We start from the raw sequence: 16,045 nt of genomic DNA, 5'->3' as shown, positions 1-16,045 counted from the left end.
CGGGACCACCTCGCTGGAGGGGCCGGCTTGCCAAGGCGCGGTTTCAAGATGTGAGAAGTGTGCCAAGAGCCTTGCCAAGGAGTAAATTGTGGATGGGTGGGACTTTCAACTTTTCGAGGGGAGTGTTTGAAAACACTGCGAATTCCGAATACCCATTATCCTTACACGTGTACACTGTCTCTACACTGCTAACATCCATGATGTTGTTGCCCAGGTAAGAACCTGGGAAGCAAGTTTGCAAAGGAAAAAAAAAAAAAAATGTTTCACAATAGTAGAATCATGCCAAACTGACCTCACTTCCTTCCAATCTTTTCACAAACTATCAGGGAAATAGCTAGCTAGGTAGCTATCTCCATGTACAGTAACAGAAGTGAAAACTCGCTCGTTCGCGACAGTACTGCGGTGCCGGTGTCCGTCGGATAGTGGCCCCTGCGTTCTCTCTCCGAGCGATAGCCGTGATCCTTGGCGATTTGATACAGTACTTTCCATCTTCCAGGTTGTGAAGGGCACCTACCAACGCAATCGATCCATTCATTGGATTGGAAGCATTTTGACCATATGTTTGAAGGATTTTCTTCCAAGAAACATTTTCATGACTTTTTGCTTGGCTTCTGCTTGGCTTGCCGTGGGTGCCGGCTTACACTAGTGGTGTACCTACGTAGAGGTAGCATCAGAGTTTGCGCAATGCGGCTCATCCATTTGCTTGTTTTGTTGCTTGTTTTCGTATCGACATGTCAGCAACTTTGTCCATCACGTCGGCAATTAGTCGTCGTGGTGGTGGTGGCTGGCTTCGGGAGATCCGACGGGTACCAGAATCATCTACACTGCGCAAGTCCCTACCTCCAACGGCAATGATTTGCCACCACCACCACCACCATCACCGCCATTACTGTCCAATCCAAGTTTAAACCTTGATTATCCGAACGGGGGAACTTTTTACGAAATGTGAACACAGTTTGTGGAAACTCGTTCGTGGGAACCACACTTCGCCCATGGAATCGTACCTATTCAGCTCTTGCGGTCAAGTCATGGATCCTGATGATTTTGATCTCATCGACCATTAGTGCTGAAGCAACAGGCTTTGGAAGCAATGACCAGCTTCTATGGGCCTGCGTCGTGAGAGGCGAAAAGGACAGCAAGGCAATTGATATCAAAAAAGACCCCCAAGATCTCGATATGACAGATAACATCGAGATAAGAGGGCGTTGAACGGACCGACTCTTTGGGGGTGACGCGACTCGGACTCTTTGATGTCGTCTAAGCACCCGCGCCGTGGCATTCAAACAGTAAGCACGGTTCAAGACCCAAGCACTGCACCGACCAGGACGATGGGAATCCAGGACTACACTAGCAAAACGGAGGGAAAACGCCAAACCGTTTTTACCCATGCTTTACACAGTACGTACCGACCTACGCAGCGTTGCATCCATGACTTTTGACAACGAGTGAACACAACGAAATGCAAGCAGCATCCATCGAGTACAGCAAATGTGTTCATCCCATTTCTGGAGTTAGGTACATTACTGTGCTCTTAGTTACTCTCGCTGTCTCAGTGTCTCAAGTGTCTCATGTTTCGTTATGCCTTTGGCTACCTACTATTTTCCCATGACAAACTCTGTCTCCCAATCTCTCCATTCCCCGGCCCCCCTGAACCCTTTCCTTTGAGTTTCACGATGGCTTCGACAACAACGAAACCTTTTCCCCCCTCCGGGCACGGTGAGGAGAACCTTTGCGGACAACAGCATGCAGCAGCAGCAGCACGCAGGCATCCACAACAAGGCCCCCCACTTGGTGAACAAGGCCGCCCCATAAGGATAAACCCACACTGATGTCATTTTGCATAATCAGAAACCCGCAGCAGCAAAGCAAGGGTGAGTTTGAATCCACAGAGAGCGTGAAGCGGAAGGGCGATGGCGCCAAGCGGATAGATGTGGGACTCAACTTTTGCGGCGGGGACGGACCCGACAGTGGTTCGCAGTGTGAAAATGGCGGGTTGGAAAGGGTTTCGTTGTCCTCGTTGTCGTTGTTGGTGTCTTTGACTGATGGATGGATGCCCGTTGATAGATCAGAAAAGTGACAAAAACACATCAAGGTAAAGAAAATGGCGCGTGGGATTTTGATGATTTTGGCCATCAAAGCAAGGAAACAGCAAAGAACCCTTTGTGCATTGCATTGGTGCGTTTCGACTTTGGTGTGTAGGTACTATGTAGACGCAATGGCCGCGTGGCATCCAACTTGGGGGAACAAGTAAACGACGCTAGATGAGGATGGGAAAGGCATCATGTTCCCATCACCATCATCAAAAAGACAATGATTCCCTTGTGTTGTCAGTCTGAAAATGGTGAAGTGTTCACAATGAGTCTAGTGCAGTGTCCTGTCCGCCCCCGCCGTCTCGTTGTCAAGCTGCTAGTAACAACGAACTGAACCACGACAGTGTGAATTGTGTCCTTGCTCCATTCGACGTGCCATTCCGAGTCACCAACCTCCCTCCTCCTCGTTGGCGGGATTGATGGTGCCCGGGCCGTTGCTGTTGCCGGCCGACAAACAAACAAACAAACCCTCAGGCACTCACTTAGCTCCACTCCACTGGTCCGTCGGGTATCCCGTAGTATCCCGTAGCGTCCGAGCGCCAAGACGCCGGGTGGAAATAGCAGGAAATAACCGGCAGTCCGCCAGCTGTTCGCAGTCGGACACCGCTCGGACCACTCCACTCCGTCTCCGTTGAGAGGGGCCGTCCGTCGTGTCCGGGAACCCGGCACGGCCGTGAAAAGGAGGGAGGGACTGGAGCACAGACAGATGGCGTCGGCGGTTGCCGTTCCGTACCGGGTTCACTTCGGCTTCGGTCCTTCTCCGACGCGAGTATTCGAATCTCTTGGCGCCGAGAGTTCGCCAGGCACCAATCAATATTTCTGGAGCTGCTAACCGAGCCGCTCCCCTTTTTCCAATGGTTCTTCGACATGCCGTAGTGGGGACCGGCCAAGATTTTGCCAAGATTCCCTTTGCATTCCATTCATGGACCTTGATTTGATCCAGTTCCCGCTGCTTGTGTCGTTTATCAAATGCAGTGCAACAAAAGTCGCAGATATCACCCAAGAGATCATCGTTCTTTGTGTGTTTTGTGCCCTGGCAATCACGGCCGTGAAAAACGCCTATCATTACCTCCCTCACGGATCAACTCACATCACAAAGAGACAAAGACGGTTGGAAAATGCAACCGACCCAATTGGGGATGATTTTGCTTCATTCACATGTTGATTGTTTGTCCCTGGCAATCGAGATTCAAGGAACGGAACAACCAACGCCCAACCAACAACCGCTTTCCAGCGTCGTATTAATCCACAAAAAGAACGATCTTCATGCCCTTGGAATCCACAAATCGGTCCATTGTTGCGCCTGGTGAGGTCGATCTTAACCTCCTTTTGACTTTTATATCCAGGATTCTCTTCTTGGTTTCTGGGATGCTACATATCTTACAAGAGCTAGCCGTGGTTATGCACCTTTCTTATCCGTCGGAGAAACCAAATGTGTCCAAAGAAGAAGGATATGATTGATATTGCACTAGAACCTTTCTGCCTTTCTCAGGATGCTTCAAGTCCACTTTTGCAACTGTGTTGCCTCGGGAATCGGCTGGTTCATCATGTCTTTTGTTCCTGTTGGAATGAGCTGCGCACTGTATTGTTTGATGTTGTTGTTGCATTCCGAAGTCAAGGGCTGAAGGGTCCGTCGAGAGATGGACCGTGATAGCGTTGAAGATCCCGCCATGCTGATTGGAACAACGACAAAGTTGGTACATTGTGAGGCTTACGGCCTTCCGTGAGTGCATTACACTTGAGAGGGTTGGATGTTGATCATGATCCTTTGTCAACGGGATCAATCCCTCAAGTAGGCTTAGCGAGAAATGCCGTGATCGCTGCAGTGGTACCTGATTTGCTTATCCGCGGGTTTATCATCGCCGACTATCACTGACCAGAGATAGGTATCACGATCCAAACACTCCCCTCGATGGCATGGTGTTGCGGCAAACTTTACAATGCGGCTCTGGCGGCGAGCTTGGCGACAAGAAACCGAATCTGGTGTTGGACGTCGGTTTCAAGATCCACATCGACGCTATCTCTCTCGTCGGTTAATTCCCGGCGTGATGGCGCGGGTGGCGTAGGAAGCCCTTCGCCCGGTTGGTCAGTGCCCTCTCGACCATGTCTTGGTGGTCACATCAAGGGTCTCTCACCGTTGTTCACCGTCCCGGTCAAAGTCCTTCTCACACACAGTGCTCACCACCAGGCCGCCGTTCCAGGGTCCTACATACCAGCCCTGAGCCAGGACCCCTGTCGTTGACGACCCTTGGGTTCAGTTGGATTTTAACTTTTGGCACTGTCAGTTCGCCGCCTTTTGGACGTCAAGAGTGACTTCGCACTAACAATTGCGCTAACCATTTTTGCCACCTCGTTTCACAACACCACCAGCGGTGACGACAACATGGTTCACGAAAGCACACTGCCGTTCAATGGCGGCGGCCAAGCGTGATATGAGGCCTTCATATGCTAAATTCCTCTGCCGTCATCGACTACACGGTCATGCTAAGTGCTGTTTTCATGGGATTCACTGGTTCTCTTCACTTTCTACATGTTTCTTGGTACAGAAACTGCCTTTGGAGACTGCTGTTCAAGTGAAGCACATCCACCTTGCATCATCATTTAGTCCTGTTCACGTCTTTCCGGCGTCATCAGGTAGAGTCACCTTTCTGCGGTTAGTAGTACCCTCATTTCCTGGCCTCAACGGAAGCAATCGATGAGGACGACATCCGCACTGTACCGTATCAAATTCGTTTTCTTGACTGATTTGGATGGAAGGAATGATGATTACCCCTACCCATCAACTGGACTGGAGAGCACTCCCAACACTATCATTACCTTCTTGCTTTAGCCTCTCTCTTACGGCAGTGAAGTGCACTTGACTCGACAGGGAGCAACCGTAGGCAGTGTAGTGTAACCTTCCTGTTCTGTCCTTGGAATTCCCTCACTCATCACATCAATGAGGAAACAACGAAGGACTGAGATCACCGACGTTGACACATGTTTGTACCTCTGTTAGTGGGCGCCTAGCTTAACTATGGCAAATTTCATCGCTCTACTACCCCTTCAGGTTCACCTCAAGTTTGACATTTACTCCGTCACTCCGAGTCACCTTTGATCACTCAAGTTTCCTTCTGTTCACCTCGTTGCTATCCACCACTGCAACACTACGACTCTTTCCACGGCCGGGCACTTCACTCACTGTTTAATCCGCAGCACACGCCCTCTTATCTTCCCTACCTCTAGTCTTGACCCCCACCCTCACTTGCCAGACACTAGCAACCTGTGAGCCTGTGATTCGCGAGTTCATACCTTACCCGCCGCACTAGGCTACCTCTGTGAAGTCGCGATATGGCGTGAACGTGAAGACCAACCACTGCAATGCAAATAAACCACGCAAGACATACAGTATCACATCACCCAAGACAACCACCCGTCTGGGCACCGGAAGATTCCGAGGCCGTTGCTGATGCCGATCGATAATGATAAGTTCAACGTGAGTCTCGGACTTCTTGCTACACTAGTTCGGAGTCACGTCAACTTGATCATCGTCGTCTTAGTGTACAAATTGAGGGATTATCACCGCATCACTTACAGCACCTACAGCCAACGGAACGCGCAATCATGCTTGAAGGTCACCAGTCAGTCACCTGCGCGTAGGTAGGTTAGGTGCAAGACAGCTGAGACGTTGATCTACACTGCGACCCCTCTGCTCATCAGCAGCCGTCCGTCGTTCGCTAACCGGTGGGAATAGCGTCTCACATCTAGTGTGTATTCCTTGCGTGGATCATTCAACGGAGTTAAATGGCGTCAGATTCTCCCATTGGCCCTCGAAAGGTCTGATACGCGCTAAAGAAGGATCACCTACAGGGACCCGGCTGTCGTACCTCTTATAGGATAACGGTCTGTCTGCCTTGTCTACACTAGGACCAACGCAACGGAGCTGTTGGATCTTCACGCAGGTGGTGCACACAACGGTCAACAACGAGGTTGTCTCCGTTAGGGAACGGAGGCTATTCAGGGACAGATGGCTAGTGTACTGTCTGGATGTCGAGTGATGTACGGCAGCAGGGACACTCACTTCCTTTGCTATGCTGACACCTGGGGTGTGAAGTATCACAAGCTTGAGCTGGATGTTGCGTCTTGGACACGCGTAGGACACTCACATGTATTACGGCCAACTGGTGACCAATATGAGAAATGGATAGTGGAATATGTTGTGCGGACTCTTTATGTTCATTTGTGGGATAGTCTTTCATAGGGTAGTGGTGCAGTGCAGTACATCAACACGTGAATGTGAATGGAATGAAGGGTATATAGCTACCGGCAAATTGAGTTGATTTAAAGGGGGCTTTCTCTGCTCTATGAAGGGTAAAGGCTCAGCGAAAAGTGCTGAGGGTATAATAGCAAGAACTATCCCGTCTGTGATACGGTCAAGCGAGAAAATCAACTTAATGAACCATTCCCTACATTTCCTTTCAGTTCCTCTTCGTTCCCTGTCCTTCACCTTCCCACCTCTTCTCTCTCTGAGGTAGGTAGACTCTTACCACATGAGACTTATTCTCAAGGCCCGACCTCAATCCTAGCTCCAATCCTTCATCCTTTCCCCACACTCACTCACTCACTCTATTATCCCCCCATCGCTTTCCAGTTTACGCCCTCTAAATCCTCATGAATTCCCCCCTCGCTCCACGAATCCCACAAGTATACCGCCCAACCCTCGGTATCACCGAAGATAATCCCCCCACTTCCTCTACCTTCCTCTTCCTCCCTCACCTTCACCACGGACCCTACCGGCACCCTACCGACATAGTACATCCCCCGACATGTTCCCCCCACAGCATTCTTCTTCACATTCGCCTCTTCCTTCAAATACCCACCTACCTACCTAGGACATACATGCCACTCCCCGTACCATACACAATAACTGGGAGGTAAACCCCGTGAAATTTGGCGTCAGGACAGGTAGGATACATTTGGCGTCAGGACAGGACGTCGGAACTACATTCAGCGGCGCAAAGGGGGGTGCCGTACTGCCGCCCGCCCGTACATGTCCCGGTCCCGGGCAGTTGTGGGGATACAAGTTAACAACCAAAAATCGAAGTTGCCGTCGTTATGGTGGTGCAGTGGTCCGTGGTCCGTGTCGCATGCGAGGAATCGAGGTTGAAGGTTCGGGCTACCTGGACATCAGATGTTGTTCGCTGTGGAGGGGGCAGATGGGGGGTTTTTGGACATGGTAGGTGGGGTTGCGGTTGGGGCGGTGGTGGTGGGCGGAGGAGTAGATGAATAGAGGAGGAGGAGCAGACCAGGAGTAGAGCAGAAGGACTAGGGAAGGGGTGGAGGGAAGTATGTGATGGTGGTTGGCTTGGAACTAGGTTGAGAGATGCCGATGAGAGGAGGAAAAGTGTTGATGGGAGGGAAGGCGATCTTGATGCTTCCCGGGAGGAGCGATGATTGTTACGGCAGAATGATGGGTTTGCGTGATCGTGGCGTCGTGGATGTCATACGATGGATGGTACGACTATCATTTCGTCGATTCAAGGTCCTGTGGATTCTTCCCTGCGGCTCAAAAGGGACGACTGGGAGGCGTGCTTGGTGGCTTGTTGCCCAAGTTCCTGCTCCTTGGCAAACCACAAGTTACCGGCAAACTCCCCCAGGTCACAAGCGATATGGCCGGTGGGCTTAGAAGAGGAGATACATGTCTGTAGGTGCCGCTGTTGATGGGCTTTGTGTGGGGAGAGCGAGTGTGGCTTCCGCTGTGAAGAGTTTAGGTGACCAAGGGGTTATGCTGGTGAATTTATTGGTGTTCACGGGTGAATCCGCGGGGACAAAAGTCGGAGACCAGAGGGTAGTTGAAGATGGGGAAGTAGTAGTGTCATCAAAATTGACCAGCGTCGGGCCGGTTTGGGTTGACATGGTTTGAGTTTGGGCCGTTAGCACGCCAGTATTGGCAGTATGGGAATGGCTGCCTGTAAGTTTATGAGGTCTGGAATGATTGCGACTCCAGATACCAAAATGGTAAACAGACCCAATATTCTAATGATATTCACTGATGTCGGTGTGCCTATGTTAACTGGTTTCATCCGAAATCGACAGGGTACATGCTCGAAGACTGCCCAACTATACGCTTAATGGCATGTTTCAAAGGAGAGGCAGTCGCCATTGAAGAGAGACCGATTTTACGATGAAGGATTCGAGAGCGACCTTCACGATGAGCGGTAGACTGGTCTGCTTGTCATGCTGAGGTATCCTTACGCCGGTACGTTGTATGCCCGCGAACTCTAGGGTTTCTGAACTGTTCGAGATACCGCTGCGGTTAAATGAACAGCTGGAAGGAAGGAAACACCTAGGAAAACCAAAGCACCTTATAACCCTTTCTCATCGTGTGTGACACACCAACACCCTGAACATCGCAAATCGTTCACATGGACGTGAATGAACCAGGGCCTTTCTGTGATTAATGGCTAAAACGAGATTCCCTCGTCTCAACCAACAGGGACGGGATAGCCTACTGCGCCACCCCTCTAGGGTAAAAAAATACGCTTCCTACAATGATAACCAATTGGGATTGAAACGAAGAGGTAAGGACACAGCTGTGAGTTGGGCATTGGTAGAGACCAGAACGTCCCAATAGCCTCAAAAGCTCTGAAGGAAGCAGTTATGACCGGTGGTTGGCACATTTATTTTCCGGTACCCATCGCTACACAAAATACATCAACTACTATTCTACATTGAAGAGAAAAAAAAAAAAAGAAAAAGAGACCGCCAAAAAATGATGGTTGGCCAGATCAACACCATGCGGTATCAATTGCCCCCGGATCGCTCACGACTGCTCACTACGTAAGCCCAGCTAGACAAAGTGGGCGGGGCGAAGTCCCCCGTGCACCATATATCACCGGAGTGAAGATGCGGGCCTGGGCAATATTGAGTGAATTTAAAACCAGCCGCCACCATGGGATTCGAACCCATGGCCTTGTGAGTGGGTGTAGAGAGCTGTGCGCTGTCTCAAGGCCACTCGGCCAACCTGTGTGTTGGAACTGGTACCTAGTGGGCGGGCTTATAAGGGAGGGTAGAGGTTGAGACGGTACCGGGTATCTGGAATCTAGTGGGCGGCAGGCACGGCGGGTGTTTGATACCGAGGAGGGATAACAGTGCTTCAATGATGGAGAAAATCGACCAAAAAGGAACCACTGCGATTCTAGGTACGCGTACTCGATGTCATTGTATTATCCCTGCTCTACCTGATCATCATCCGATCCACTTGCTCATTCTCCATCGCTGAGGTTATCCATCCGTGGTCCCTCGCTGTCATCCGTTGCGACAGCTATACCGACGGATTCGGGGTCCGGTGGTTCCTCTCTGTAGAAATCAGAGAGCAGAGGCTGTTTCAGTACAAGAATGTCCTAGGACTCGGTACAGAGCTGAAGGTGCGCCTCGCCGGTTGTATTGTTCTTGACCAGACGCAAGCCCCAGGAAGCCATACAATGCATCTTCCATGGAGGCCTTCTTCGTTTCGAGCCCTCGTCATTGCTGTCGTCGTTAGTGATACATCTATCTGCCTTGGCACGAACCTCGAAGCCAACTGCAGCTCCATCCAGCCACCTTGGGGTGTTCTTCTGCTCATTCGGCTCCCGGACACGCCCGTCCCCGGCACCAAGGAAAACCTCAGAATACCTGATATTGAGTTGACTGAGTGTCGCCTTGGATAGGCCGACTGCGCTCACTGTCGCTGTAGTCTGAGGTATCATCACGGCCAAAGTCTTGGTCCGCGGCCAGTGGCGCCCATAGAAGAGTTTTCAGACACTCCAAACTCGAACACGTTGTGTGACATGTCAGCGTAGAAGACATTGTCGACGAAAGTACCCAAGACAGCTTCGTCATAAAAAAACCGGGGGAGGAAGAACACGAGCACTTGTACGCTTCATCGATATGTAGAAGGTTCCGAGTGATGCCTCGGGGTTGGCCGTTTTGGTCTCGGAGTGCTCTGCGGTGCACAGCCACCCGTTCTGGTGATGTTGGGAGAATTAGGAAGTGTTATTGGGTAGGCACTAAAGCTGGCTGCCTCAATTTAGAAGCAGTCACGTTTTCATGCAAGCTGGGAGGAGGCCTTTTGATATGTTGCCCTGGGCTGACAGCCTGAAGTGGACGGGCGCATGCTAGGCTCACCAGCAAATAGTCTGATGGGCAACCATCATCCACTCCCAACTGGATTACGGACGATGCAATAGACCACCAATGCAGTTATAAAGTAAGATATCAAAGCAAGGTATAAGTCGGGGCTTAATATAGTCAAGGTGATGGACGCACTATGGCGACCTGTCCTTCTACTCCATCTCTGACGCAAACATGGACCGTTACTACGATACAAATCTTCGTGCTGTGACCCAAAATTCAACAACATCATGTCATGCTTGGAGATGGCCACCACCGCCGAAGGTCAACTGACCATGGCGTTCAGCTATCGTGCTCGATATGCAAGCCGGTATCCGCGATGTCGACCCAGAGTTGATCGTTGAGCAACTGTGGAACTGTCCCCAACTCGTCCGCTTCGCCAACCCCAAAGCCCAGTCTGACTAGGATCCTTACTTCGGCCTCTACCGTACACATACTAAAGCCGGATTGCTTTGCAAGCATGTCCCCGTCTAGCGACTCGCTCGCACCAAGATGTATTCGACCTGGCCCATAAATAACCGCCACTTGTCTGGACCAAAGGCGCCATCAAAGACTTTGCCCACGAGCTCTTCGAATTCCATACATGGCAGAACCTGGAATGGGAAAAGTGTGGCCGACTGTTAACGGCGCGAAATCTGGTTTTTGAGTCGAGCTGACGACCAACTTGGCCCATCAACTTTCCTTAGCCATCAACCCGGGCTATGTGTAAAAAACTTTTCATCCAAGCACTTGCTGGAACACCATCGTATGCTGCTGACAGTCCGTGGTCTAGAAACCCAAACTTCCACTGGACTTCGTCTCGAGACTCTCGGCACGCTTGCGCTGGTCTTCCCCGAAAATGACGCGGCTGCGCGAAAGTGGTATCGTAAACAAGGGGAGCGCGGCGAGAACGATAGGATGATACTCAAATGCGGATTAGGACATCGGAAGACTCGGCTCGAGGAGTAGCACTACTGGCACGATCGATGGTTGGTTCTCAAAGAGGAATTCGACGTGTATCAGGGGATGAAGTCGTCGGGCGGGTGAAGTTCGGTGTTGGGTTGAAGTTGAACTTGATGGAAAAATTGGAAGACGTCAGAAATCTGGAGACGTCAAACGAGGCCCCCGCATCTGATGTGTGGGGTTGATGGGGTACTGATCCAGCCCTGTCAAGCTTGCCTACAGGGGTAGCTGCAGTGGAGATAGGGCACGTCCCGCTGCAGCTACAGGGCTCAGCTCCAAACACATGACGATGCCCGGCCCGTGCAAGAAAAGCATCACATCATCGATGCATCACTGCACCCAAATATCGCAGATATATCGATGCACAACGCCCGTTCGGCACCAACCATGCACTCCATCTGAGCATACAACAACAACAACAACAACAACAACAACAACAACAACGACAAGTCATGATCATCATCTTCAGCCATGCTGCACCTCGCTGAAACGACCAACCCATGGGGCGGTCACTCGTGGGTGGGCGACAGTCCATCTGCCATCCCCCTCGACAACCGCCCCTTCTACGAACCCGCCACGGGTCCAGAAACCACCACCTCCCGGGGCGTTTGTAACAAGCTCTTCCACTCCTCCCTCTTCGACGTCGGCATCCTCCGCGACACCCTTCTCCCCTCCATAACTTTCCACTCCGGCCTCAGCTTGATCGCCTACGGCGCCGGCCGCCTCACCGACCGTCTCGAGACCAAAGACTGGCTCTGGCCCGCCGGCCAGGTCCTCAACGCGTGGTGGTCCGCCCTCGGCAAGCGCGTCATCTGCGACGGCATCCCGCTATACTGCTCCTGGGCCATCATCGACCGCCCGCAGCGCCTGCTGCTCGCGGGCGTCACTCTCTGGGGCAGCCGGCTGTTCTGGCGCATCGCGAGCCGGAGCGTCAAGCGCGGCGGGGACGATCCGCGGTATGAGGCGACCAAGAAGCAGCATGGATGGTCGTGGAACAAGGCGCTGTTTACCACCTATCTCCCTGAGGCGCTGTTCCAGAGCTTGATCACGTTGCCGTTTACCGCGCCCTTCCGGCACTTGGTTGGGTCGGATGTGCCGGGGCCGTTCGCGACGCTGTCGGGTGGGTATGCGGCGGTGGTAGAGGCGGTGGCGGTGGGATTGTTCAGTATGGGTTTTGCGCTGGAGGTTTTGGCGGATTGGCAGCTTGATACGTTCAAGGAGAAGGAAAAGAGTGGTCAGGAAAGCCCCTCAGCCATGTGCAGAGAGGGAGTCTGGAGCATCGTCAGACATCCAAAGTGAGTTCCCGTCCCAGTTTTCTGTTGGTTCACAACACAAACACTTGCTAACAACAATATCACAGCTACCTCGGCGACATGCTAGTCCACCTCTCCTTCCCGCTCCTCCTCTGGTCCAGCAACTCCCTGCAGCCCATCCACCTCCTCGGCCCGCTGACCAACTACATCTTCCTCCGCTACGTGTCGGGCGACAAGGAGAACGAGCACAGCCAGGCCCGCCGCTACAGCACCGAGAACGTCAACAAGAAGATCGACTTTGACAAGTACCGTCGCGAGGAGAACGCCTTTTGGCCCGACAAGTGCCAGGTCTCCAACAAGTGGACCTGGATCGTGGTCGGAGCCGGTGTGGCCGGTGCTCTTGTAGAGGGGCTGGTGACGCAGCTGATCGCGTGACTCGCCATAGGCTGGAAAGCTGTAGGAATGGGCTTGGTAGCCATGGAAATAGGTCTGAGCATCGGCTCCGAGTTGGGATTCAACGAGGTCATGGTGTTGGCCAAGGAGGGACAGGATGTGGCAAAATTGTTGGCTGGGAGTGGCCTTGACTTGACGGATTTCTTTACGTGAGTGGTACTGATGGGAAGTGTTGTAGGATATTGTAGGATCTTGTAGGATATGGTGTGTAGGATATGGAACGCTTGAAGGAAGAGGCGATATCTCGCTTGATGGATGTGGTTTGGATGGACGTAATGGCCTTGTTTGGAGTATTTGGATAATTAGTAGTATCTTGATTAACCAAAACGAAGCATTTCTCCAACCCTCTAGTCCATCAAATCGTTCGGTTTCTAATAATAGGCTTTGACAGTACGAACAGCGGAACTAGAACGGGAGAAATGTTTTCGCCATCAGTGTCTTCAGTCGCCAATGAACATCTTCCATGTCATGCTCTCCTCTGTCAAAATCAAACCATTGAGCATCGAATAAAGCCGCGCGAAGCAGCTCGGAACTCCCCCATGGTCATCAAGATCACTAGCGTAGGTAAAGCGGTAGCTGTTCCGGAAAAACCTTTTCAATGTCCTTGTATTCGGACACTCTGTGTGATTGCTACTAACTGTTCTGGTATCGCGTCTCAGATACCTCGACCCCTGTCCAGCAGTGCGTGGATTTTTCCACATCTCTATCCTTTTGCCATGTATATGTACGACACAGTTTCTCTAGGCATCTCTTCGCCGAGCCTATGTGTACCACACACTTCCTCAAGGCTTGTTTTCTACTCCTTGCTTGTCATCAATCATACCATAACTTCATAACGCCATAACGCCATAACTCCTCGCTCACTTTTGACCTTTCATCTTCAATCTTCACACCAAGGCCGACAAAAATCAACGAGCTGAAACAAACAACACACGTTCCAAGGTGATCAGGGAGAGAAGGAGCACAAGGAAAAAGCAAGATCAAAGATCCTCCTCCAGCTCCTTCTCCATCTTCTCCCTTGCCCTTTTTCCACCCCCGGCCTTGTGAACCAAGCTCCGGATCAAAGTCCTGTTGTGTCTCATAGCCCATTCATCGTTGACAGGCGTGTTCTTTCGATCAGGGACAACTGTCTGACGGTCAGCATGTACTCATTATGATAAAACAAGGAAAGGGGAGCGAAAAAGGACTTACCCCTCAAACAACAGTTCTCCCATATCTGTTTTTCACTACGAAGTTCTTCATCTAACTGGCATGTTTCGATGTGGTTCATTGCGCGGCGCCTCTTGAAGGGGTGCCGGCAAAAGACCCCTTTGATGTCTTCTGGATCGTTGTGGGTGGAATCGGATTGAGACATGCAATCAAGATCGAGTGGACAGCGGAGGACGTAATAGGCGGTTTTTTCGTCGTCGCCTGTGTCGGTAGTGGCGCGTTTGCGCTTGTTGGAGCTTGAGTCGGAGCTGGATGCCGTGATGGTGGCGGCGGCGGCGGCGGTAGTGACCTTGCCCTTCTTGGCTTTGTCCGTGAGAGTATAGGTACTGTCTTTGCTATCGTCCGTTTCGCTGCCACTGTCATAGTCATCACTGTCTTGACCAAGGGCCAGCTCGTCGTCGGAGTTGTCATCATTGCCAATGTTGATGGCCGTGGCGGTCTTGCTGCTACTGGCCATGCTGCTGCTGCCTTCGCCATTGTCATTGGCACCGTCAGACACCATTCCGTTCCCCTTTTCTTTGGCCTTGCTCCCGCTGTTGTCCTTGTCATCTGAGAACGCCGCCTTGATGCTGCCGTCTTTTGTGAACATGGAGGAATCAAGCTTGGAAGCCCAATACTTTCCCTTGACCACTTGCGAGCGCTTGATGATTCTGTTTGTAGCAACGGCCGCGGGCTCCTTGCTACCGCTGGGCTTGGTAATCTTGTGGGCATTGTTGTTAACGTGGCTAGGTTTGTCGACTGCTTTACCTTTGCCTTTGACGTCTTGCTTGCTGCCAGGAGGAATGATCTTGATCTTGGTCGCTCTGCGTTGCACGTTCGTGCTGCTCTTGTCCTCGGCATTTTTGGCGACGGTCTCCTGGATGCCCTCTTCTTTGCTGACTGTTGCAGTGATAGGGTTTGCAATGGATGGCCCGGCAACGGTAGAGGTGGAAGCAGAGGCAGAAGCGGAATTGCGAGCGGGAACAGAGGCAGACGAGGGGCCGGCGACCGGGGCGGTTGTGGACTCTGTCGTGGCGGCAGGAGGATCAACAGCTCTTCCTTTTCCTTTGTCGCGCTTGGATGATTGTGTGCGAGGATTCGATGACTCGGTCGGCTGGGAAGGTGTGATGGATGGGACGCGGCTTCCTTGAGCGCGCGTCGAATGCTGATGGGATGGCCCCGCCTCTGATGTCTGTTCCTGCTTCTTTTGCGACTTCTTCTGCTTCTTCAACTTCGCCCTTTGCTCCAGCCACAATTTCCTCGGCGAGTCTTCCTCAAAGTAGTAGGCATTGCGATGCTCTCGAGTCATTGTCTTGCCCTCCCACGGCGGATGAACCTTGAAAGGCGGGTAAGGAGGAGGTCCCTGTGGACCGTAACAGCCTTCTCCCTTCATAAGTCTGTCCCTCCACTCATCGTGCCACTCGTGCTCTGGACCTGGTTTGACCTCGAGTCTCAATTTCCCTGTCTCGAGCTCCGTCCAATACTCGGGACAATCGTCAATGAAGTTCCATCCGAGTCGTTTTGCGTGTTGGCAATTCCAAGGATTCCGGGAGAAGTGGTGATCGCGCTGTTGGGAGTAAAGTGAGGCTCAGGACAGAGAGAAGACCAGAACTTGAAAGACCAAAGTCACATCAGGAGAGGGAGGAGACTGGAGATATCGGAGTGCGTTAAGAAGACGCAGAGCTGTGATGGGTAGACCCACTCAAAGCAAGAAGACAAGGGTCGATTGCTATTGTTCTTTTGTCGTTATATAGGATGAATACAATAAACGCTGTGGACTCCCCTTCACAACTTTCGTTGTAGACCCCACGGCTTATTGAACCGACCATCTGCATATTGTTGACGAACTGGGATGAAACGGAACCATGCCATGACCTTTCAACTGACAATACCCGTGAATAAGGCATCTTGGTCTTTTTCATTCCGATAATACTGTCATGACTGGGTATCTATCTGCGATTGTCATTC

The 16,045-nt window shown here is 51.6% G+C and overlaps 4 protein-coding genes across 4 annotated transcripts; 1 reads left to right on the top strand and 3 right to left on the bottom strand.

Moving 5' to 3' along the window:
* Nucleotides 1-2,572: 2,572 nt before the first annotated feature.
* Nucleotides 2,573-2,959, bottom strand: NEUTE1DRAFT_98934 (uncharacterized protein; the record flags this gene model as incomplete). The annotated part of the gene is made up of 1 exon (XM_009850740.1): nt 2,573-2,959. One exon carries the CDS (start codon nt 2,957-2,959, stop codon nt 2,573-2,575), a length of 387 nt encoding a protein of 128 aa, XP_009849042.1.
* Nucleotides 2,960-7,606: 4,647 nt separating this feature from the next.
* Nucleotides 7,607-7,985, bottom strand: NEUTE1DRAFT_135815 (uncharacterized protein; the record flags this gene model as incomplete). Its single annotated transcript, XM_009850739.1, has 2 exons — nt 7,607-7,825; nt 7,881-7,985. The coding sequence occupies 2 exons, from the start codon at nt 7,983-7,985 to the stop codon at nt 7,607-7,609; spliced, it is 324 nt and encodes a 107-aa protein (XP_009849041.1).
* Nucleotides 7,986-11,595: 3,610 nt separating this feature from the next.
* NEUTE1DRAFT_120680 (uncharacterized protein) lies at nt 11,596-13,222 on the top strand (the record flags this gene model as incomplete). Its single annotated transcript, XM_009850738.1, has 3 exons — nt 11,596-12,478; nt 12,544-12,821; nt 12,882-13,222. The coding sequence occupies 3 exons, from the start codon at nt 11,655-11,657 to the stop codon at nt 13,040-13,042; spliced, it is 1,263 nt and encodes a 420-aa protein (XP_009849040.1).
* A 647-nt stretch (nt 13,223-13,869) lies between these two features.
* Nucleotides 13,870-15,984, bottom strand: NEUTE1DRAFT_108309 (uncharacterized protein; the record flags this gene model as incomplete). Its single annotated transcript, XM_009850737.1, has 3 exons — nt 13,870-14,015; nt 14,081-15,644; nt 15,904-15,984. The coding sequence occupies 3 exons, from the start codon at nt 15,982-15,984 to the stop codon at nt 13,870-13,872; spliced, it is 1,791 nt and encodes a 596-aa protein (XP_009849039.1).
* Nucleotides 15,985-16,045: the final 61 nt, after the last annotated feature.

This window comes from Neurospora tetrasperma (genome assembly GCF_000213175.1).
Source record: "Neurospora tetrasperma FGSC 2508 unplaced genomic scaffold NEUTE1scaffold_2, whole genome shotgun sequence".
NCBI lineage: Eukaryota > Fungi > Ascomycota > Sordariomycetes > Sordariales > Sordariaceae > Neurospora > Neurospora tetrasperma.
This window is presented reverse-complemented; position numbering and strand designations above follow the sequence as displayed.